The sequence below is a fragment of the Lissotriton vulgaris genome, chromosome 6 (assembly GCF_964263255.1).
Source record: "Lissotriton vulgaris chromosome 6, aLisVul1.2, whole genome shotgun sequence".
Taxonomy (NCBI): Eukaryota; Metazoa; Chordata; class Amphibia; order Caudata; family Salamandridae; genus Lissotriton; species Lissotriton vulgaris.
Genome location: NC_141694.1, coordinates 773,726,188 through 773,751,781, shown reverse-complemented (window position 1 = coordinate 773,751,781; position 25,594 = coordinate 773,726,188). Strand labels below are relative to the sequence as shown.

General features: G+C 43.1%; 1 protein-coding gene across 2 annotated transcripts in view; it reads right to left on the bottom strand.

Moving 5' to 3' along the window:
* Positions 1 to 25,594, bottom strand: part of LOC147707967 (amine sulfotransferase-like) — a 281,866-nt gene that overhangs the window by 190,851 nt on the left and 65,421 nt on the right. For both annotated transcript variants that reach the window (XM_086926772.1, XM_086926773.1), the window contains exon 4: positions 7,481 to 7,689. In XM_086926772.1, the coding sequence (XP_086782898.1) occupies positions 7,481 to 7,689 (209 nt within the window). The remainder of the gene's footprint in view (positions 1 to 7,480; positions 7,690 to 25,594) is intronic.

The window sequence follows — 25,594 nt, the reverse complement described above, 5'->3', positions numbered from 1 at the left end:
CTGTGGCATCTTTTTTTGGAGGTGCATGTATTGGCATGCCCATTCTGGGCAACCTCCACCCCGAACTCTGGAAAAAAATCCCTGGTGGCTAGTGGACTTTCTGTCCAACCCCGGGAGCAGATGAGGGGCTATAGCCCCATCTGCCTCCCGGGAGGCAGAAAGACTATCATTTTTTTGGGGTTGGGGGCCTTGACATGCCCATTCTGGGAAAACCCCACCTACCTATATAAAAAAAAATCCCTGGCACTTAGTGGGCTTTCTGCCCCCCCGGGGGAGGATCAGGGGCTATTGCCCCATCTTCATCCTGGAGAGGCAGCAAGTCTTTAGTTTTCTTTGGGGGTTAGTGGTGGGGGCATTTGCATGCCCATTCTGGGCAGCCCCCACACCGGCCCTATAAAAATATAATAATCCTGGTATCTAGGGTGCTTTCTGCCCCCACAGGGGGAAGATTGGGGGCTACTGCCCCATATGCCCCCAGGGGGCTGAAAGACTGGACTTGTGTGGAGGGGAGGGGTGGGGGCATTGACATGCCCATCTTTGGCAGCCCCCCACCCCTATAGTAATCATTTTTTAAAAATGGTGTCTAGTGGGCTTTCTGCCTGACCGAGAGGGGCAGATTTGGGGCTACCACCCCCATCTGCACCAAGTGGGGGGGGGCAGAAAGACTGTTTCTGTGCAGTGGGGGTTGGGGGTTTTGGCGTGTCCATTATGGGCAGCCCTCACCCCTAATTTACATAATAAAATAAATCCCTTATTTCTAGTAGACTTTCTGCCCCCCTGGGGGAGCAGATTGGGGGCTTCTACCCCATCTGCCCCCCAGTGGGCAGAAAGGCTGTAATGTGGCGGGGTGGGGGCATTGGCATGCCCATATTGGGCAGCCCCCACCCTAAAGATGTATGCAACAAAAAAATTCCTGGTGTCAAGTAGGCTTTCTGCCCCACCCCCGGAGGGCAGATTGGGGGCTACTGCCCCAACAGTTCCCTGGGGGGGGGGCAAAAAGACTGTATATGCCCAATTTTGTGGGGGGAGCAAAGGCCCCTGCCCAAGGGGCCGCTCCCTCCTCCATGGTGTCTAGGGGTGGATCCCTGCTTGGGGATTACCCTCCTGGGGCGATCTTCAAGCAGGGATCCACTGAAGTAGGATACCATTGGAAAGGGAAGCCTCTCCCCTGTCCAATGATACCTCTCCCGTCTTTCTACGTGCTCAGGGGGCTGAGATAGCCCCCTGAGCACGTAGAAAGTGAAACTGAAATGAGCCTAAAGGCTCATTATACTTTCGGTTTCTGTGAAATGACGACAGCGTGATGTGAACGCTGATTGTCATTTCACAGAAACCAGAGAGGGGGCCTCAGGAGCTGGGGAAGCTCTTCCCCAGCTCCCGAGGCTTTGGGAGAGAAAAGGAAATCCCTCTGCTGTCTGCAGAAGAGGGATTTTGTGCCCCTGTCCTCATGACAGAATGGTTCCATCATGAGCACAGGGGCACCGATGCTCATGATGGAATCATTCCGTCATGAGCATCGAAGGGGTTCATCATTAACTTCCTACCATGTTAACCTATGTAACAAGGGATTTGCAATGGAAAAATGACTTGGGCCATTTTTCCAGCACCAGGACTTACAAAAACATATTTTATAAGTACTTCCTTTATATCTACAGGAACCCCACCCGAAGTGCAACTAGGGGAGACTCTAGGGGTTCTGAATCTTAGACTAGACCTTAGACAAGTTGGATCTAGGTCCACAATGCTAGATTCATTTAGCAGCACTTAGACTAGACTTTAATGTGGGTGACAAGTAGGATAACGTGCCCTACTGGCTTTTGAGACAGCCTAAAGGTCACAATCAACTTATTAGCATTGTTTGATGCAAGATGTCCCTGTAGGCACATAGGCTCATGCATAAGGATAGATATTCCTTGGGATGCATAGTAATCACCCCTTTATAAGTGGAATCATTTCTTCAAGACTTCAAATTAATAACAAATAATCATAATATAATTCATCATTTTTTACTGATGGGATGCTTTATAGCACACTTGGGCCAATTCTAGGCATTGTAATCGCAGGTGTGACTATTAATTAATTAATTAATTGTGGGTTTGTAATGCGCTAGAATCGACTCCCGAAGGAGTACCTCTGCGCAGTAGACCGCTGGGGAACCCGTCCTGGCTTTCCCTGTGAGATAGTCCCTACTGGGTATCTCCAAGGTGAAACCAGGCATCCCCAGCGTATGTGGGGGGCTGTTGTGGAGATGAGGCAAGCTAATGGCCAGAGTTGCCGAGTGTGATCCCTGGTTAGAGTAGGCACCAAGGTGAGAATTATCGAGTCCGCTGACCCTGGTCCACGACCCTGCCGCATCGGGAATTGAACCCTGGTCCCAGGCCGTCCTCTGCTCTCGGGTCTGCCGCCTCTAACTAGTGAGCCACACCACTCCACTGTACCCAATATAATCATACCCACTTTACTAATCTTAGAAAAATAGAGGGCCCTTGGCAGGAATCCAACTTCTGACCTGCATTTCACAGCAGGACAGTTTAATTCACTGAACAATCTTATGTTGTTCTTGTATGCCATGCTTCACAAGTCTCCTTTCTACGTTTTTATTAAAATATTCAGTAGTAGAAGAAGGAATTGAGGTCAGGGAATAAGTTAGTGCGGTGCCCTAGATACCAGGAAGATAACTCTCATGGGACTCCCATTTGTGAGAAGAAATACAAGTAATGAAGGACAGGGGAGGTCTGATCTCAGATATATTTACACCACTGTTTTTCGTTTAGGAGATGTGATAGAAATGAAGATCATCTAAAGGGCAATATCACATCCAAATCATATCTAAGTCATAGCCGTGGGCTGGTTCTTCATCCCAGAGATGTGGAACCTTTTAGCGGCAAATCTGATTAACAACTGGTGTATAATAGTAATCAGTTTAGAATCTCATCACAGTGTGGAACCCATACACGGATGCTAATTTACTTGTATGGAGTGGCAGTGAAGAATGATTGACAATGATCTATGGATGGTTGAACACCAGCTCAAGAGACATTGAACTGTTCTTAAATCCTAACAATGTGGAGAATAATTTTCTGGAACTAAATTTGAAGGAGGTGCACATTCTTTTATACCATACCTACCCTCAATTACACCCTCTAACATTACTCAAGCTTCCACTTCAGATGTCTAAAATACATTTGCCAAGTGGACAATTCTTGTAGAAGGATGGTTACTTCATTAACACTTGTCCACTCCTAAAGCAATTGCAATAAAGAAGGTACCAGGGAGCTTTGAAAAGTCTTCATTTACACCAAGATAAACCTTACTTACCGAAGAACAAAAAAAATGTTAGCACTAGTTTACTCACATTTGGAAGCTACACAGCACAGATGGAAAAAATATGAAAAACTGGCATATTCTAAATACCCTTCTGCTAGTTTTGAAGAACCGATATTTGTCTAGAAAAGAAAGTACACCTTAAAACAAGAATCAGCTAGTGTAGTCACATGTAAACACCATAAAATTAAAATCATATTATCAGTGTTTAATTTAACTCCAATCCTTGGGTATCAAAAATGTGGTCACCGACTGTGATCAAACATTCTCCCAGTGCAAGTTCAAATATACTAGAGTTAAACTCAAACATAAAAAGTTCACTAACTTTAATACCCAATACATGGTGTAAACCAGTGCTTCTACGTGTGGATATACTTACATTGGAAGGACTTATCAAGAAGTCAAAAATGCATTATAGAACACAATTTCAATTTATGATAAAGAATCATAGCCCCAAATGTACATCTTTTGTATGGAGAAAGGACTTAAGAAAAGATTTAGGGAAATCATTTGGCTTTTGGAAGCACAAATAAGCAACAGTAGTTGCCTAAGTCTCACATCGTGTGGGGTAGGATAATCCCACATCTTGGGAGTAGAGAAGAAGGCCTTGAACACAGATGTTTTATTGGTTAAACCATGACAAAACATAAAACACGAAAGAGATTTTACATGTATTTGCATTACAGTTTAACATGTGTCCAATGAAAAATGGTATGGTCAACGTCTTTCGAGTAAAGTGCATACAATTACATAATTAAGTAATCCTTCTAGACACTAGTTTGTCTAATAAGCATGACAATTTAAATAGTTTTACAATAATTAAAGGATCACAATGCAGTTGAAACTTCCATGTGAGTTAGAATCTGGTCCTGTAAGAATCTCCAAATGCAGCACTTCGCTTGGACATGGACTTGAGAAGGTGAACTCTTCAGCTGGAGTAACCGGGTCCCTAGTTCCAACCTGTGCTCCAATGCTTTTGGCTTGGACTTGTGACTTTACCCCAGTCTAGCATGATTAGATAAAGGTAAGTAGCGATTTGTGCTGCTTGGCTATATTTATATCTAAAACTTTAAAAATGCATAGTTCAAGTTCTACTGATTGGATATTTGTCATTTTGGTGTTTTGTTATTCAGTACATTTTACTCTATGTTGGTTTGGGATTCTTTTCTTGTGTACTGTTTTCACTTTATTACTGGATGGAATTCTTGAATTAATCTCTGCTACAGGTATTTACTCGTGCTGCACCATGGTCCATTGTTATTTTGCACCACACCATACTACCTCAGTTTGAACCCAGCCATATGCAAATCAGTCTTGACCCTGCTCCAGTGTGAACAGTCCAGTCCAAACTGCCAGTCCAGGTTTTCCCTGAACCAGAATGTAAGACTGGTGTGATAGGTATGCCCAGATGTTGGTCCAATGCTCACTGTAAAACAGGAACCAGGCTATACCAGGTTGATAAACCCTAAATAGGGTGAAACTGGTCTGGGTTGATTGTGTTCTAGTTCAGGAAGAACCAGGTCTGACAGTTTAGGTTGTACTGCTTCCACTAGAGCAGGATAAAGACTGATTTGCATATGGCTCGGTACAAACTGAGATAGCATGGTGGGAAAAAAATATGAATTGGAATGCAGCCCTGAGCAATTGTGAGCGCATCCATTAAATTGTGTTTGATGCATGCTCTAAGTTAGAGCCGACTGCTTTTGTGACAAGCTACCAGGAAGTCAAGACTGCGCAGGTTTATTTAGTGACTTTTGTGGTTTACCCTGACATTGTGTTAACTTTATTACTTGAGTGGGGCCCTCACCCCCTCAACTAATAACTCAATTTCCTACAGGCACGCCAACATATTGTTTGTAATAAAAGTTAACACAAATCAATACAATACCAAAAAAGCATTAGCAAAACCAAACGGGTTGGCAGCCAAAGCTAGACCTACTGCTTTTTCAAATGCTTGTTAAAAATGATTCATTTGATTTTAAATTGAAAAATGAAGTTCAATAATTTTGTGATTCACATCTTGGGAATATACAATTAAGAATTGGCATGAAGTGCTTTACCTACGAATCATATGAAAATGAGTTAAAAAAATAATGATGATCCTGCACACTGAGAATTTTGTTTCAAATCTAAAGGGACTACCATCATGGTTGATTGCCCGCCAGGGTACTTGACTTTGCACATGTACATTATGGTACATAGAGGCCTGTCCCCATACTAATATATTGATCTCTACAAAAAGAGGATTGCATGTTTCAAATGAAAAAAGCATAATACATTTTCTATTTGATTAAGTTGAAAAAAATACTGCTTACTCACAATAAAGCAACCTTGAAGAAACTATTACTCTGTCATTTCTTCCATTGCAAGCCTGTGGATGAGGGGGGACTAGAATCTGCTTCTAGAACCGGTGGCACACTCAACCTGAGTTAGGTTGGATCAGTGACATTCTCCAAGACTCAAGCTTTACTCTCCCCCTGCTTTCCAGCTTCATTCCTCAAAAAGTAGATAATCTGTGAATGTTTCTGAGTGGAATCTCAGAGGACGGTGGAAGGGTACTCATAAAGGAGAGAGCCTGCATAGTAAGAGCAGATAAGCCGAGTTAAATTAAACTTTAGTCTGTTTTTCTCTCCTGGCTCTTTCCTATTCACAACTTGTGTATTAGGTCCACATTATAGAGAATATAGTTAGATAAGAAGGAACACCGAGCGGTTTAGCCCTAAATGAAATCTATAAAACCTACTGGCCAAAGCGAGCATTACTTTTGTAGAAAGCCTTGCGAGTATAATGTTTTCAGAGTAACCCCCTTGGCCCTCTTACATATGTTTTTGAAAATTACAGGCCTGGAGAAATTTCCTAAATTGAAGGTAGTTCTGGTGGATTGTTCTCAGACACTAGGGGCCAGATGTAGGTCGCCAATTACCGGTCGGTAACGGCCGATTTCGGCCGTTACCGACCGGTAATTGGTTATTGAGATGTAGGGGCCATTATTTTACAGAATCGGTAAATTTACCGAATTGGTAAATTTACTGATTCTGTAAAATACTGAATCGGTAATTTTACCGATTCGGTCAATCCCAGATGTAGGTAGCACTGTTTACAGTGCTACAGGCCTTCATAAATTCGGTATGTTATCACCCAATACAATTGGGTAGTAAAATACCGAATTCAGGTGTACATGCACATCTGTGCATGTACACCTGTGCCATGTAACACACAGACATGCCCTTAGGGCATGTATGTGTGCCACATGGCACACAAACCTGGAATTGGGGTGCTACAGGGTGTCAAAGTGACACCCCGTTCACCCTTGCAGGATTCGGTATCTACCGATCCGGTAAATAACGAATCGGTATTTCCCATTGATTCCTATGGGCTTCAAGGCCCAGAGGAATCAATAGGAAATACTGATTCGGTATTTACCGAATTGGTAAATACCGAATCATACCGATTCGGTAATTCTAAAATAAGAATTACCTACATCTGCCCCCTTCCTATTTACCTACTCTTAAATACCCAATCGGGATGATTCGGTATTTAAGAGTAGGTAAATAGGAATTACCTACATCTGGCCCTAGATGTATAGTGTGTCCTGTGAAGAGTTTTGCAGTGGGAGACATAGGAGTAAAGTATCAAGCGATGGATCCTGATCTACACTTCATTCAATACTGCTATTCCCCAAAAATCAAGTTTTCTGTGAAACACACTACCCTTATTCTAGCCAAGAAAATGTATAAATACCACTTAATACTGTGCTTATGGTGCATTCTATGGCAAGGAGGCATGCATGCCTGGAAACAAATGTGGGGAAGCAACTCTTCGTTCAAGTTAAACTCGGTTAACATGTTCGAAACAAAACTTTGGTGTATTTGCAAGACCACTTTGTCTAATTGAACATATTTCATGTGCACAATCAGATAGAAAGTGAACGTTGCTGATAAGCGTAGCCAATATTACTGTGTCTAGGAAGGAAGAAGCTAGTATTAATAGTGTTTGACAAGATATACCACTTCTTTCAAATTTCACCAGCCACCACTGAGAGGGTATCTAATTTACTGCCCTCTACAAGTCTCAAACACCCCCATAATCCTCGCTGCCTTTGTGACATCAAGCACATTAGAAACCAGTGAAAAGTAAAACCAATCAAATTGCATACCTTTCCTCTTTTGCATGTTAGACCCCTTGGCACCAAGTAGTATGGAAGATGAGTGCAAAATAAACGTGGAGAGGAGCGTGTTTTGGGGTCGAACATATTGAAGTCATATTCAATCCATGGCACTTGATGAAGAGTGTCAGTATTTTCAGCTCCGTTACGATAACCTTCATTATAAATCAAGCTCATGACCTGCTGACTGAACACAGTGCCTGCAAAACAAATGTTCATTGCATTCACCTTTGGACCAAATATTTTATCTTCTAAAAATTGCAACAAATCTATGTGATAATCCGTATATTCTGCAGTTTTGTAAGGAGGTGTGAAGAGTTTATGCTCAATTATGGTGTGCCTATGGTTGCAGGTTACAATTCAACAAGTGTTCTACAAGGAAATAATTTTTAGAGAGAATTGACAAAAAGAGGCTCAGTCATGGGTTTCAAATGTATGAAAGAATAGATTAAACAGTTTTGAAGAATGCTGAAAAAACATGTACAACCAAAGATGCAGATGCTTCAGTTTTGTATTTGAAGCATTTGATTCAAGAGACCGATCATCCTGCTGTAATCAAACAAAAGGCACTCCAAGTGACAGCACAAGGAGAAATGCAAATCAGTAAGCCTTATCAAATAATGGAAAAAGTACAAGGACAGATAAGTATTTACAATATGTACAAATGGCCAATACCCATGGAGTTTAAGACTAAAAAGATTATAAACGCAATGATTTGAGCATTTTAGTTCTGGCACCCAAAAGTAAATGATATGGGTAAGCCTGTGAAATGTAGACGTTTCAACTCCTACTTAGACAAATCCCCCTGGGTTTTTCATCAGAACAAACATTTGGCAGTCACCTACAAAGTATATACAGAAGGTAAGTCTCAACTTAGTTGTAAGTCTGACTGAGCAAATAGAAGACACAGGGCAGAGAACTTTGGGGCATATTATCAAGGACAGGCGATACATTATCGCCGCTTTTATCGGCAGGAAACTGCCGATAAACCGGCGATAATGGCCTTGATAATATGCTCTATGAATTCCAATCGAAGCCCATGTTAGATGTGAATTCATAGAGCATATTATCAAGGCCATTATCGCCGGTTTATCGGCAGTTTCCTGCCGATAAAAGCGGCGATAATGTATCGCCTGTCCTTGATAATATGCCTCTGAGTCTTACCTAGCCCGATCAATCAGGAGCAAGTTCATATCGAAACAATGCAAAATGTTTCTTTCTATTGGATAAAAAAAGGAAAAAAGAAAACCCATACAATTAGTCAATAGGGAATATATCCTGCCCAAGATAAGAGTTTCAAAGTGAGGTGTATCAAGAGGTGCATGAAGCGTAATTGCCATTTCTTCCATAAGAGGAAGCATGCACATATGTGGCAGTGTGCATAAGGACACGCTAAGCATGGTCACAGACAGGGGCCACATCATGATGATGAAAAACATGCGGTTCAATGATGTTGTATAAAACTAAGGGCGTGATTTAGAGTTTGGTGGATGTCACAAACATGACAGATATCCTGTTGGCTGTATTACAAGTTCCATAGGATATAATGGAATTGTAGTAAGGTGGAGAGGATGTCTATCACATTTGTGACGGAGTAAACTCGTCCCCTAAGTTCTAAATCATACCCGGCTTATGCTGGGGTATGCATTAACACTAGTGGCATGGCGATATCATCATCTATACAACATCTATATATGTCAGAAGGATATACATAGACATTGTGGAAGAGAGTGTGGCAATGATTCAGTACATGGGAAGGGTGCATGTCACATATGCAAAGTGCTCCAACAAACTGATTCCAACCTTTTGGGACAGATTGCTAAAATGTCACTGCATACTGAAAGGAAAAGACATTGTGTCATTTGGTGTCACAATTCCCACAGATGACTGGCAGCGAACCCCTGAGGCCCACAGAAACAAGGAGCTCAACGTGGGACCACCTGCCATGGAACCTATGAGTCCATGTGCACAATCTCATCAATATAACTAAAGCAGTGTGTTTCCCTTATGCATATCCACCTCTTCAAGGAGGGGGCGGACTGGGATCCCCTTTAGGTAGATTTAGTGAGTGACTGCAACCCTCATACAGGGGGATGTCTGGTGAGTTCTTCGAACCCCCATTGTCCTCTCCACATGACTGAACTCTGGGGGTGCCCTAACTGTGGGCCACCTTTTTGTGATGCGTCCCCTGATAGCCTCTGCTCCTGTGCTCTCACTGTGGCGCAGGAACAGACTCAAAGAATTTCCCTCATTTGAATGGGTTCACTGCACTTAAGGGAATGCTCTTCTAAGATTGAACTAGTGTTGCAGAAACACTGGGGGAGGGGAGAGCAGAGAGAATGACACCAGGAAAGTGAATAAACTTAGATATTGAAAAGGCCTGAAATACACTGATAATAGTGAAGATACACACACACACACACACATACCCTCAAGTGAGTATCAATAACTTCTCAAGTACCAGCTTAAAATATTTTATCGAAATGCAGTTTGACATTTCCTGAAAATCGCATACTAATGCTTGACATTTTTTTAAAAATATTTCTTGTGACCCAAATACTTTTTATTTGTTGTAAACCCACACATTTGGTCCTCATAGTTTGCTTATGAACTACATGGCAGAGTCTATTACAACAATGTATCCCTGGGATACCTGGTCCATGCTTGTAAATTCACCGGTTTAATTGATGCGAACCAAAAACAAGGTGCACATCAGACGCTAGAGGAAAGACCGCTGTATTTCAGATGGCCACAATAAATCTAGTGTTGCTAGCGATATGTCTAGAATTAACAGCTTATGTTATGGCCACCATAACGCCAGCATGGCTACAATCTCCTAATGAGGGACGACTTTATGTCTGGCAAGCCTGATTACACACAGTGGTAGGTAACGCTGCGAGAGCACGTGCATCGTTCATAACACCCATATTAGGCGATGGGTGACCACTGAAGGCCCTTGTTAAACTAATGCCATGTTAAGGTCACAGTATGCCAAGGAGTGAGCTCGATGACTCAAATACTCACATTGTTTAATATTTATTTAGAGGATGGATATCTTACACCAGGGACACCGTGATTCCCAGAACAAACACTGACACCTTTATCAGTGTTGATGTCACCTCATTTTCTCTAACCACCATTTTTCATTTTAATACATTTTTATCTTTTACTCTTTTCACACTTTCTTTTCTCACTTCTTTCTTCTTCTATTTTGTATTTCTTCCTCCTTTCATTTTTGATGTTATTTTAATTAATGTCTTTCATTTTCCAAACTGCCCCTTTATTTACAATAATTCTCTTTTATTCTTTCTTTGTTCTTTTTTATTTGCCCCATAATGTTCACCTTTCTTCCTGCTTTTTATTGTGTTCTTTCTTTTGCCCTGCCTTACTTTTCTATTTCTTCCCATTGTTTCTTTTTCCATATCCCTTTCTCCCTTTTCTTTCTAATCCATTCTTGTTTTACTCTTCTTTCTTCTCTCCTTTCGTTTTTGCTTTTCTTTCCTTATTTTCCTTTCTTTCTTTCGTTTCCATTTGACCTTTCTTGATGAACTTTGCTTCTCTCTTCTCCTTATTTTGTTCTATAATTTCGCTCCCTCTCTTTGCCTCATTCTCTCCTTTTCCTCATGTTTTCATCTTTTCTTTGTTTTTGTCAGTGTTTTTGACTCCTTGTAAAGCCTTCCGCTACCGCTTTGTTCTACCATACTAGTATGTTACCAAGTTAAATACTTGTTCCTGCCACAGACTGAAGCTTATAAGGAAAATATCAATGTAACCAGTTAACCAGTCAGTTGGGCCAATAGCAGCTCATTCTGCTTTAGCTGTTGTAGTGTGGGGAAGGCAGTCATGATGCCCTTATATATACATATGTTGCCATGGAGGGGTTCTAATGACAACATAAACCAATATATCAAGTGGTTTGCTCATGTCACTACAACCCCATTATGTATTCATGTTTCGTTTATGAAGAGACATAATGATTTCAAAATGCATTCAACTATTTTCATGAAAACATATTGATCTCTCTTTGAGGATCCAGTAGATGCCTTTTTTGACAGTGAATCAAACACTGAGAAATACAGCTGCGGGATGGGTGGGTGAAACCCTTCTCAAGCTGCAACCATAATTCTTCTCAGGTTGAAGTCATAGCCAATCCTAATTTAGCCTGTGCTCAAACCTCGGGTAGCTTGGCACAAAGCTGTCAGACTTAACTCAGAGGCAAAGTGCAAAATATTTGGGCAACACTTCAAACAGTAACACAGTGAAAAGATGCCACAGAAAGGATCCCACATCAGTTTAGCAAAATAAAGTGTTTGTTAATCAACAAAACAGGACCAACACAGCAGAAATCCAATTAGTAGAGCAAGAGATATTTAATTTCCATGATTTTAGTGAAAATAGGCCCAAAGGCATATATCTTAACCATGGGTGTCGTTCGCGTAGTAGTGCTATGTGTAGCTACGTGAGGTGCACTCCGCACTACGCAAGCTACGCGTAGCTACGCGAACTGCATAGTGCGGTAGGGAAAATGCTGTTTGCACTGATTGCACAGTGCCGTATGCGTGTCCGCATTGTGCAATCATTGCAAACGGCATCTTGCACATTGCAATCGGTCGTTTCTGCCGCTCGAGTAGATTTGTACTCGAGCGGCAGCTTTCTCAACGCGGACTAGTAGTTTCTCATTGAGAGGGGCTGCGAGCATACGCGAGCACTCGCAATGAGAAACCTGACCTCCCCGCGTTGAGAATCTTGCCGGGAGGTATATTTTCCACGCTCGTGATCGGCAACTTGATCTTGCTGATTGCGAACAAGGAAAAAGTCTCGCCGGGATGTTAATTTTGCTCACTCCCAGTCGCCAACTTGACGTTGAGGACCGCAAGCAAGTAAAAAATGCCAGCTACGCTACACTAAGCGTTTTTGCACAGTGCTATGTGCAATTCGCTTAGCTCGTAGTGGTGCAAACTATGCACGCTCCGTGAGCGTAGCCCTACGCCCAGGGTTAATATAGCTCCAACTGTGGATATCTGGTCACACCAGACCAGGGAAAAATCACAATTTCAGGCTGACCGCGATAGAGCATGGGCCAGATACAGGGAACCAGTTATGCCAGTTGAACCTTAAATCCTGAGTTTGCAAGAGTGTTATGAGGATCCACATCGAAGATGCAGTTCTCAGATGTGGTGAGGCTGCAGTGTGAGGTCCTGTGTCTTTGTTGAGTATTCCGTCAACCAGGTTTGCAAGTCAGGAGTCGAGAGAGCACTGTTCAGTCAGGGCAAGGCGTCAGTCCTGAGAAGCAGCGAAGCTGCTATGCAGAGTCTGGAATCATCATCGAGGCTGCAGTTTACAAGGGATGCGATAGACTACAGTGAGGATGTATCTTTCAGCGGCGGGACCACTGCGGTGATGGCCTGCAAAGTGAATTGTGTCTTTGTGGCCATTATGATCCAGGAAGTAGTAGCATTTTGTTATTTCTGCTCGGGGTTGTGCCACACAGCAGAGGAGATGACTCTGTTCCACTGGATCCACAGAGGCTGGCAGACCACCTTAGAGCCAGGACTGGGTGGCATCACTTGTCAGGGTACACTCACAGATGGCAGGATCCAGGTGCTGGGTGAGACTTGTTGGAGACATATGTCCCTGAGGATCAAGTCAGGAGGCCACCCAACTAGCCCTTGAAATCCCTCTGGGGCTCTGGGTTTGAAAGATGCAGGTCTTGTTCTTCCGTCCAAGTAGCAGGCCAGAAGGCGGCAGGTCTGAACAGCATGGCAGTAGCACAGCAATGCAGTAGTCCAGCAACGCAGCAGACTGGCAGATTGGCAGTCCCTCGGTAGCTGGCAGTCCTTCTTCCTGGTAGGTCCAGAAGTGTACTGAGGTGGTGGTGTCTGAGGTTCAGTTTTTATATCCAGCTGTGCCTTTGGAGTGGAGAAGAAGCTTGTGCCCAGCTCCTCCCTTTCATCCAGCCAGTGATAGCCCATCCTGACACACCTAAGCTCCCTATTGTATGTGACTGCCTAGGAAGAATACACAAAGCTCAACTGTCTGCTACACACAGTCATGTGAACCAGGTACAGGCTACAGGCACAAAATAGCTAAGACAGGAAAATGCCAACTTTCTAAAAGTGTTATTTTCAAAACTGTAATTTAAAACCAGGCTTCACTATAAGAGACGATTTTCCATTACAATTTGAAAGACTCTAAACATAAACTGGTTACCTGCGCACATTTGGAAATTGCAGTTTAATAAATTTAATAAGTTAACTCAAATATTAGTCTATGGGAAAGATAGTGAAGAACGATTTTAAGAGATTTAGGAGTTGTTCATTACTGGCACATGTAAAACTTAAAAGTACCTGTCCAACGTTATCAATACATTGAACCCTACCTCTGGATTGTAACAGGACTACCCTGGGGGGACTTATATGTTTTCAAAAGGAAGGTTTCGGTCTGGCAAAAGGTTTATTTTGCAAGGTCAAAATGGCAGTTTTTAAAAATGAAATGGCAGGCCTGAGGCATGTTTAAAGGGCTACTTAAGTGTCCGCTCTGCAATTCCCGTCCAGACCATTACATATATCTCTGTACGCAGATGATATGCTGCTCTATGTGTGCGACCCTGCAAATCATTTAAATCAACTTCTGAGGGAATATATCAAATTCGTGGGTCACTCAGGTCTAGCCATAAACTGGTCCAAATCCTACATTATCCCACTGACTGATACGACGTCTCCCCTGGACACCGAGTATCCATTAGAGTGGCAATCCGAACCGATACGGTATTTAGGGGTGCTGTATCATAGAGACCCAGAGGTAGTTATCCAAACGAATTATGGTTCCACCATATCCAAATTGGAAGACAAAGTGAAACGCTGGATACAGCTCCCGTTGTCCTTAGCAGATCGCATCGCGATCGTTAAAATGAATATGCTACCCAAATTTGTATACCTTTTTAATAATATTCCAATCACCCCCCCATGCGAAGTATTCCGCCGCATAAAATCACTCGTTCTACAACTCATATGGGCGGGCAAACAAACTCGGATAGATCTCCAAACGTTGACACTTCCATGTGCCCGGGGAGGTCTAGGGGTGCCGGATTTTAAACTATACTACTTATGCGCACAGGTTCAGTACGCTGCCTATTAGTTTCACGAAGTACCATACCTCACACACACAGTGATTGAAGAAGGGGATGCAAAACCCATCCCATTGTCAGCTATTATAATATACAAGAGGCAGCCCTTACATGCTCAAGACATTAACACAATAGACACCACAGTAAAGGCATGGCAAGCACTTGGACAATTAGCACATAAGACCCCCCTATACGCACCGGACATGCCCTTGCATAATCACCAAGCTCTGTCAGTCACGGGAGAAAAAGTGGGAATGTCACTGTTACAACAGGTGGGTTTGATACATATGGGAGATTTTTTTAAGGATGGCAAGTTTATAGAACTTGCTGACCTGGCATATATCCAAAATAAATCACTACTGTTAAGTTTTACACACTACAGGCTGAAACGAGCCCCGATGGAACTGTACCCTACCTTTCCTAACGAACCAAAAAGTCTTAACACACTACAGTTGATAATCACAACTCAAGATCTGTCGCACTTGGTATCGAGGCTGTACACCGCGACGCAGGCAGAAATACCTCACACCACTGAGAGGGCAAAATCCAGATGGGACTTGGCACTACTTGAGCCATTAACAGAACAAGAATGGCAACAGACCTGCGCATTGACTCAAATTCTCACTCCCAGTGGCAATATCAGACTCATACATTACAAGTTCCTTCATCAGGCATACTACACACCTGCACAAATGTATAAATATGGTATGCAGGACGGCGACAGGTGTAAACGTTGTGGCATGGAAGGCGCAGACTTTGCACATTTAGCCTGGGCCTGCTCTAGAGTCCACGAATATTGGATCAATGTAACTACCAAAATATCTGCTATAATTGGAGTTGATATAGCCTGCACGATCAATATATGTTTATTGGGCATTGTACCGCAACTTAAATCCACCAAACGTAAGTTTTGTGCGGTTTCATTATTACTTGCCAAGAGACGAATATCACAATGCTGGCACAGTACCAAAGTGCCTACTATAACCAAGTGGCTGCAAGACATGTCCAGCTGTAGGGATAAACTCCTGACGTATGAGGAAGAGTTACCAATGAGATCCAGGCCAAAAGATTTCTGGGGATACCTTACTGAATATATGCGTAAAATAGAAGCGGCCACAAATGACTGAAATAAGATGGTGTTCCAAACCTATTAAGGTGTGTGTCACTGTGGTTGAGTGTCAAATGATGCTGTCTGCACAAACATACTGAAATGCATTCGATATTTATGGAATTGACTGATAGTAAGTGATGGTCTCATACACTGGTTTGTTAATTGTTAATTTATGTTTCTTTTTGTACTTCGACAAAAACTGAAAAACAAGACCTAATTTGTATGCGTAACGCCGCCGGACCTTGTGTTGTCAGCTTCAAGGCTGTGTACAATCACTTCTGCACTGTATTATTTGCATCAATCGCAGCCGGCCTCCGGGTTGTAGGCTCTTGGCTGTGTAAACATCTTTTGTCACAATAAAGGTCTTACAAAAAAAAAAAAGGCTACTTAAGTGGGTGACACAATCAGTGCTGGCGGCCCAGCATTAGCATTAAATTTACAGGCCCTGAGCATATTTACTGCCATGTTACTAAGTACTTAAAAGTAAATTAAATATACGAATTGGGTATAAGCCAATTATAACATGTTTTCAGGAGTGAGCACATGCCCTTTAGCACTGGTTAGTAGTGGTAAAGTGTGCAGAGTCAGTCCAAAGGCCTGCAAAAACACAATCTGCAAAAATGGAGATGGAAGACACATCTTTTTTATGTGTTACCTTCCAAATCGGATAGCAGTACATTGCAAATATTATGCATTTGATTGGCTCCTAGCCTGTCAATAGCACCTGGGAGCTTCATTGCCAGATGCTGTGATAAGCCTCATTACTAGCTTATATAACAGCTTTCTGTGAAGATCAGACATCTAAAAGGGATGGATTGTGCAAACAGGGCTCAAAGAAGGTATTATGCAGCTGGAAAAGATAGATTAGAATATTTCACTTTCCTGTGCACTGTGCAGAAAGCAGAGCATGTACATGAAAGTGATCACATCTCTGCTGCTACGAGGTCTAATAGTATAGGAGGCCACAACAACATGTTCTAACTTTCCCTGTGAAACATATTTTAAACTATGCAATCCATGACAGTTTCAATGTTTTAAAATAGCAGCCACATTGTTCAGATAAGCAGAAGGTAGAGGTGGTGGTTTGAAGAAATTCATTATTTATTGCCCGTTTTGTAAGTTGTTTGTCCCTTTTCTGGTCTTAAAATGCTACAAATTAGGAAAAGTGGTAGTGTGCATTCGCTTAGATTAGATGGTAACTGTATGTATTAACGCTGACAGATTTGGGAAATCTGTGTGGTGTTAACACCAGTAAATTCAGTCTCACACACTGCTTCCCCATTGCATGTGGCTTAACATGTAATTGTATGGTACTCGCGATATTGCGCAATATTGTCACATTTTCATGTACCGTGCAACTCAGAATCAGAACCTTTTAACGAAGCAATTAAGAACCAAGGCCTTCCTGAGTAAAAGAACATGATGTTTTTGTTTTTTGAAAAACCGTAATATGTTTCACAGCTCCATGCCCCTAATATTACAAGAAATATAATCTGTGTGGTGTTAACACCAGTAAATTCAGTCTCACACACTGCTTCCCCATTGCATGTGGCTTAACATGTAATTGTATGGTACTGGCGATAATGCGCAATGATGTCACATTTTCATGTACTGTGCAACTCAGAATCAGAACCTTTTAACCAAGCAATTGAGAACCAAGGCCTTCCTGAGTAAAAGAACATGATGTTTTAGTTTTTTGAAAAAACTTAATATGTTTCACAGCTCCATGCCCCTTATATTACAAGAAATATAATGTGCCCTGCAGCAAGCACGAATGTATGTTGTTCGTCACCACTCATTAACTCCAGACAGCATCTTCATTTGCAAATGTTGGCCATTTTGTTACTATCCAATTCACGATCAGGGCCACTTTTTGGTGCTCGTGCCTATTTTTTGTCCCAGTCTGGTCCTGTTGGTAATTCCCATACCATGCAGTTAAACTTGTAATTGTGTGGTACTTGTGTTGATTTACAACATGGAAAGGTAAATGTGCATGCAAACTTGTTTCCAAATTTACTGCCTTATCTGTACAGATCAAGGAAGAGTCAGAGCCTTATTGTGGGGTGTTTTTATTTTTTTGATCAGGTAAGGAATAAAATACATTTCAGTCCTGCATGTCCATAATATTACAACTAACATTGTCTGCCAAAAGCACAAATGTATGTTATTCCAGTGGTGGCTGGTAGGGCACGGTGGCGGGGGGACAGGGGGAGAAGGGGAGGTGGGGGTAGAAAATAAAAAGAAAGAAAACGTACCGGTTTTTCGCGTCGCCAGCTGCCGCCTCTCCTCTGTCACGAGAAGAACCTGGGCTCCAAGGCTCCCTAAGCCAATGACAACGCTGCAATTCAATGTTGTGTTTGGTTCCCGTAAGCCAATCACAACCCCGTCTCAGTGCTGTGGTTCAGCGCTCATTCGGGGGAGAGGGAGCCTGTGCATATTCTCCACCAGGCTGTGTAATATAGCCTCATGGGGAAGATGCAAAGTGTGCATGACTGTTTGGCCGACCTAAGACGTCCATCCAAACAGCCATGGGCACTTTGAGTGTGCCCACCACTCCTCCCCCGGCCACTGCTCTGGCCAGCCCAGCCCCTCACTGCAGCTAGGAATGGAAAAATAAAATGATAATCAAGGTCTGTTATTATCATTTTATTTTCCTCTGTACTGCTCTTAAAGCAATAGGCGACGCGCCTCCATCTTAGCGGAGGAGCCACCATTGGGCGACTCCCTACCTCTCACAGACAAAAGACAGAAATTCCCAGATTCTGAAAACTGTCACGAAACGCAGTGCTGCCCCCAAAGAGACTGTGCTGCGTTGTTTGACAACTATATTATGAAACAACAAGGGTGCCCAAACTGGTCGACCAGGGACCTTGGGAATCAATTATTTTGAACAACAGTGGGCCCCAGAAGGAGTTGGTAAGAAACCAAGTAATGAATATAGACTTAATCATTTCTATATTTAGTGGACTTGTCCAGCCGGACAAAGGTCTAGTATTTACTTGTAAGCATTATAAACAAAAATGAAAACAACACTACATAAAATTGGACACAAGCCTGCCTCCTATGTAATCAGTGGAATACACAACAAGGGAGAAAACAAACAACAGGCAAAGCTTTTTTGGTTTGTTAGACATAGAAAAGACATAGTATCACAAGAACAAATCCCAAAAGGAACACCTTTATAGCAAAGTAAATGAAAGTTTTTGGCGTATAAGGTGTTTTTAAGGTGTTGACGTCGTTTCGATCCATTGAGTGAAAAAACGGATCATCAGGACATTGATTGCATGCCTGTTTGAATAGTGCCTCAATAGCCTGGGGGAAAAGGTATGGACGGAAGGCATGTGAGTTGGAGCTACTACCAAGTTCAAATTAAGTGACGCCGACAGATTCAATTATACATGGATTCTCAGCGGGGTCAATACTCGAATTAATAATGAACACGGTGCAGAACTTGCACAATTTAGTGGGAAACTTTTAAGGCAGTTGCATTTTACATGTAGGCAAGTTGAAGGACAATGGTCTTGGTGTACGATAATTTAGCAAATCCAAAATGAGCGGAAGGTAGAGAAGGAGCTACGGTGAATTACACTGGTGGCATGCAATGCGTGCTCAATGTGGCATGGATTCCCAAGTATTCAATACTGGGCATCTTGGCCGAAGAGGAAGGTTGCTGTGCTGGCACGTCCTAAAAAGGAAAAGGAAGGGTCAAGCAATGCGGTAAGCCAGAAGTGGTATTGGCCGTGTGCCAAAGGGAAACTCACCGGTTAAGTCAGAACACAGAGTTAAGGTGGATGAAGGGGGAGTCGCCGTTGCGTACTTCCACGACTCAATCGCCTGTAGGAGAGGAAGGGGAGAGATGTCAATATTCGGCGCTGCCTGCAGGAATTGCGGGGTGTGTAGCAGTGCGCGCTGATATTGCTTACCGGGTATGAGAAGTAGTTGGCTAAATAGCGGGGTTCTGCTGGGTATGATTCCAGGAGTAGTCAACCAACCCAATGGCTCTATTATGGAGGCAGAGAGGAGCAAGGATTGGACTAGAGAGGTCGAGTGGGGTGGTGATGAAAATCAAGGAGGGACTGGATGTCGAAGAACCAGGGAGTGGTAGTGACAAGGAAGGGACTAGAGAGTGTCAGAGATTAGGGTGCCATTTTGGAGGGTGTTCATTGGAGATAGGTTAAAGATTTGTATGGAAGCATTAGCCTGAATTGCACTATGTCAATGAGGTCAAGTCTTCAAGCCTCTTCAGTCCTATATTGAGGCTGTCGGTTTTCAGTATCCATTTCAGTTCTTCTTAGTTCAATATTTTTGAGATGTCCCTTCTTCTAGGAGGTAGTTTGACCGCAGTAATTATTGTCCAGCGAATGTCATTTTCAGAGTGTCCACTCAGTTCAAAATGTTCCACCAAGGGTGCATTTGCCGTTTTGCACCTGATTCTGCTCCGGTGTTGGGAAATTCGAAGCCGGATTTTCCGGGTGGTTTGTCCAACATATATTTTGTTGGATGGTCAAAAAAATTGCACAACAGTGCAGAAGTCTAGACCCTTGGGCAGGTTCAACAGACGGTACAATTTGGTTGGGTTCTCAGACATGTCGACTGAGTCCGACAACTCTGAGGAAGGAGAGGGAGCCAGCACCTCCACAAGAAATTGAAGCAATCATTTTTTAGGGAGAGACCAATCAGATCCCCCAAAGAGAGGACGCGTAAAACAGCAACCACGCTGGTACAACCCCCCCAGGCAAAAGGCAGAAGAGGCAGAAGTTTTATCAATGGTGAACTCTGCCTCAGTTCCTCACCTGAGCTCTAGCAGCATAACTGTTCCTATTTTTAACCTCTCCTCCCATGAACTCTCCAGCCATGAGATCTCAATTCTCAGTAAAGGGCTCTCATTTGTTTCCTCCACATGCCCCAATTTTCAGGACTTACAATCAGAAATATTGCGTATTTTTTCTGAAAAATAAGACTGCATGCCTCTTTTTTTGCAGAACCCAAGCCCCAACAAAACATCTAACACACCCTTTAGACCCCGTCAACCTTCTCACCGTTTTCTATTATGATCCCTAGCGAGATTATAACCTTTGAGAAAAATTGGTCTTGAAAGAGGAATCACATCTAGCTGACTCATATCACTATATCCCATACAATATCTCTATTGAAGAGAAGTCAGCCATTTCCACTTTGCAAGAGAATAGTAATTTGGTGATTAAACCAGCTGACAAGGGTGGTGGCATTGTGCTCCAAGAAATTAACAACTACAGAGAGGAACTCAGCCGCCAACTGTCCAATACGGACCATTATTGCAAGTTACACACAAATCCCACAAAGGAACTTCAGACCCTAATAAAACAAATCACCGATGATGGCCTCCAACAGGGCTGTATCAGCAAACATGAATACTAATTCCTCAACACTAAATCTCCTCGTACGCCTGTTATTTGTAAACTACCAAAGGTCCACAAGAGCCTGGACAAACCTCCAGGTCGGCCCATTGTGTCTGGGTGTGGTCCAATCTTGGAACCCCTGGGGCAATATGTCAACCATGTCATCAAAGACTTTGTCCCCCTCACTGGGGGATTAGCCATTGTTTTCAAACAAGAAATCGAGGTAGTAGTTACTGAGACCGTATGTAACCCGCAAATGAAGCTCCTCATCTTCACTATCAACCCTAACTCTAGGGAAACCAGGAAGGGAGCTTTAGTCTACCGACCCCCAGGTCCGCTGGGTAATTTCTCTCTTCTACTTGTTGAAACTCTGGCCCCCCACGTACAGGTGAATTCTGACTTTATCCTGGTAGGGGATTTTAATGTTTATAGTGAACTTACCTCTTGTGTGGAGGCACAAACACTCCTGGCTGATCTAACCACCCTTGGTCTGCATCAAATTAATCAGGGACCCACGCACTTAGCCGGTCACACCTTGGACCTTGTACTATATAACTCTACCTCTATAAAATGCCTCACTCCCTGCCAAGTGGACTGGACTGACCACTTCATTATTGAATTTTATACTCGCTCCAACCATGAGGCTAAGGGAGTTCAGAGAACCCTGGCTGATGTCAGAAGGCCCTGGAATAAATTAACGCCTGAGAGCTTTAGGGAGAAATTCACCGAACCTAACTGGGCTGAATGTGGCGACAATGTCACCGCTGTACTAGCTATTTTTAATGAAGCGGTAACTACTTCCATCAACCACGTTGTTCCTTTTAGAACATATAAACCACGACCTGCCCCAAAACAAGAAGTCTGGTACACAGATGATCTCAGACAACTAAAAATCATTGCACGGAAATCTGAGAAACAATGGAGAGCTACACGCAAGGCAGAGGATAAAGAAACTTATAGGACTTCCCAAAAATATTATCATAAAGCTATTAGATCGGCTAGGAAACATCACATAGCAGCCCAAATATCATCAGCTGGTAAAAATGCTAAAGTCCTTTACCAAATCTTACAGACCTTTGTCAAGCCTGCAGCTTGTGAAACGGAGGGGATTGAGTCTCAGGAACTCTGTGATAACATCTCACAGTTTTTTGTTAGGAAAATAGAAGGCATTTATGCTAAGATCTTAGCCTCAAAAACTACCTCTAACACCTTGAGAACTGAGGACATTATGGCTTCGCCACATCTTAGCACAGCAGAAAACAACGCTAGCAAGCTTGTTGAATTCCCTCCTATATCAATGGAGGACATTGACACGCTAATCAATCAAACTAAGAGTGGATGCCCTTCGGACATCATTCCAGCTCGGATCATGTCACTTTTGAGGGACGATCTAGGAGAGGGTATTCAGTGGGTAGTTAATCTATCCTTACGATCAGGGGAAGTCCCCCCTGATTGGAAGCGTGCTTTGGTGAGGCCTCTACGGAAGAACAACTCCATTCCATGGACTGACCTCACTAATCTGAGACCCATCTCTCTCCTCCCTTTTTTAGGGAAGCTCGCCGAGAAGTTTGTTAACCGCCACTTATCTAATTACATCGAGAGTGCAGGGGGACTAGACCCTTCTCAATCGGGTTTTAGGCCCAGGCACAGCACCGAGACCGCCTTGCTGTCCGTCGCTGACAATCTTCATATGCTTCAGGATAAGGGGTACTCCGTTATCCTGGTGTTATTAGATTTGTCAGCGGCGTTTGACACTGTGTCGCATGATATCATGACCACCAGACTAGTTGACATCGGTCTGGGAGGCAAGGCGCTGGCTTGGTTAAGCCGAGAGTCATACTTGGTTCTTACCAGTCAGAGGAGGTGGAGATCTCAAAGGGGGTGCCACAGGGCTCCTGCTTGAGCCCTACATTATTCAACATCTATGTGGCACCCCTAGCTAACATCATGAGATCTCACGGGTTTATCCCCGTATCGTATGCAGACGATATTCAACTCCTCTTTCCGTTTAAAATCATGACTCCTGAAGTGCGTCACTCCTTTGCCCAAGGGATGAAAGAAGTGGCACATTGGATGGCAGCAAACATCCTTCAGTGTAACGTCTCCAAGATGGAGGTGATGCTCTTTGGGGAAGCCAAACGTCTGTGGACTCCTGACTGGTGGCCTTGTGATCTAGGCCCAGTCCCGGAACCAAAAATGGTAGTGAAAGATCTAGGAGTCAAGCTGGATCAGGAGCTCACCTTAAAACATCACGCTATGCAAGTAGTGAGCTCCTGTTTTCATGTTATTGGGCTTCTCCGAAGGGTGTTCCCCCTGTTACCTGATACCACCAGGAAAACCTTAGTTCTGTCGCTCGTGTTGAGTAGACTGGACTACTGTAATGGTTTGCTGCTAGCCGCCAATGAGGGGGTCATCGCCAGACTTCAAGTTGGCCGGCCCGAACTCCTTCAAAGCCCCTTCTTAAAAAACTCCACTGGCTCACTGTAAAACAAAGAGTGATGTTTAAAACTTGTTGCATCATTCACAAGTGCCTCTCCGGCAGAGGTCCGGATTACCTAACTAAGCAATTCATCCCATACATTCCGGCAAGATCCCTGAGATCTGGAGACCGTGAACTGTTATGCGTTCCCAGATTCTGGAAGACACGACAAGGGGGAAGAGCTTTGTCAGTGGCGGGCCCGAAACTTTGGAATGAACTCCCATTCGAAATCAGAGCGTGCAGGGAACATTTTCCCTTCAGGAAAAAATTAAAAACATTCTTGTTTAACTACTGATCTGGTTGAACTTTAAATTATCACATGACAGGGCTATTTGCTTTCTGATGACGCCAAAGGCGCGGAGATACTCCCTAGGGAGTCGATTCCCAGCGCGGTACAAGTTTGCAAATAAAATAAATAATAAATGAATGTTACATCAGGGACAGTTTGTCCATGATCAATCTCATAGAAAACCACCTATTTGAGGCAAACCATGAGATTTTGTGTACATTGGACATCGAGTCCCTGTACACAAATATCCCACAGATGGACTCCCTACTAGTCATGGAGGTCGTTCTTAACCAAAGACCCCGACCACACACAGTCCCCACTAGTTTTATTCTCCAACTCCTATAGGTCTGTCTCACCAGAATTTCTTTTCTATTTGAAGACCAATTCTACCAGCAAGTGAAAGGTATATCTATGGGGGCTATGTTTGCCCCCAACCTGGCTATTCTGTATATGGATTCACTAGAGACCAACCACATCGTATCTGACACCAATCTATTCAGCACGTGTATTGGTAAATTAAAACGATACAAAGACAACATCTTTATGATTTGGCAGGATATTGAAACCACACTCGATTCATTCCTCCACTGTCTCAACAAGAACTGTGGGGCCCGAAATTCACTTTTACACATGATAAAACATCTGTCTCATTCCTTGACCTAAAAATTATGTATAAAGATGGGTCTCTCATAACTGGGCTATTCCGAAAACCCACAGAACGCAATACCTTATTAAGCTATGATAGCAACCATCCTGGGTGCTCCGAGACTCCCTCCCATTTTCCCAGTTCTTACGCATCAGGAGGAACTGTTGCCTGAAGACTGACTACTTTCTTGAAGCAAAAACACTATGCACCAAACTCACCAGCAGAGGGCACCCACACAGACTTGTTCGAAACGCAATGAAAAGAGCATGGTACTGGCCCCGTGATGCCCTACTGGAACCCAAGATAAAATCTAACTCAAATCGGTTGGTATGCGTAACTACCTTCTCCCCAGTCTCGAATGCAATACGTAGGACTATCATTAAAAATTGGTCAGTCCTCAATGCTGGCAACCTTAGCCTAAAATGCCCAATGTTTGCATTCCGGAAAAGCAAAAATATTAAAGACCACCTGGTTCGCGTAGCACTACCTAGTAACAAAAAAAGCACCTCAACATTGAATGATCTTTGGTCCCTTGCACCTCTTAAGGGACATTCCAAATGTGGTAGATGTGTGGTATCCGATTTCACAATTGAATGCAAAGAGTTTGCATTTAAAGATATTAAGACAGAATTGAAAATGTTTACTAACTGTAATACATGCAATGTTGTGTACGCAAGTTTTTTGCCCCTGTGACAAAATATATGTTGGACAAACCACCCAGAAAATCCGGCTTCAAATTTCCCAATACCGGAGCAGAATCAGGTGCAAAACAGCAAATGCACCCTTGGTTGAACATTTTGAACTGAGTGGACACTCTGAAAATGACATTCGCTGGACAATTATCACAGCGGTCAAACTACCTCCTAGAGGAGGGGACATCTCAAAAATATTGAACAAAGAAGAACTAAATGGATACTGAAAACAAACAGCCTCAATACAGGAATGAATTGGCTTGAGGACTGGTCCTCATTGATATAGTGCAATTCAGGCTAATGTGATCTGTGTACTCTTTGTTGCTTACATGCTTCCATAAGAATCTTTTACCCATCTCCTATGAACACCCTCCAAAATGGCAC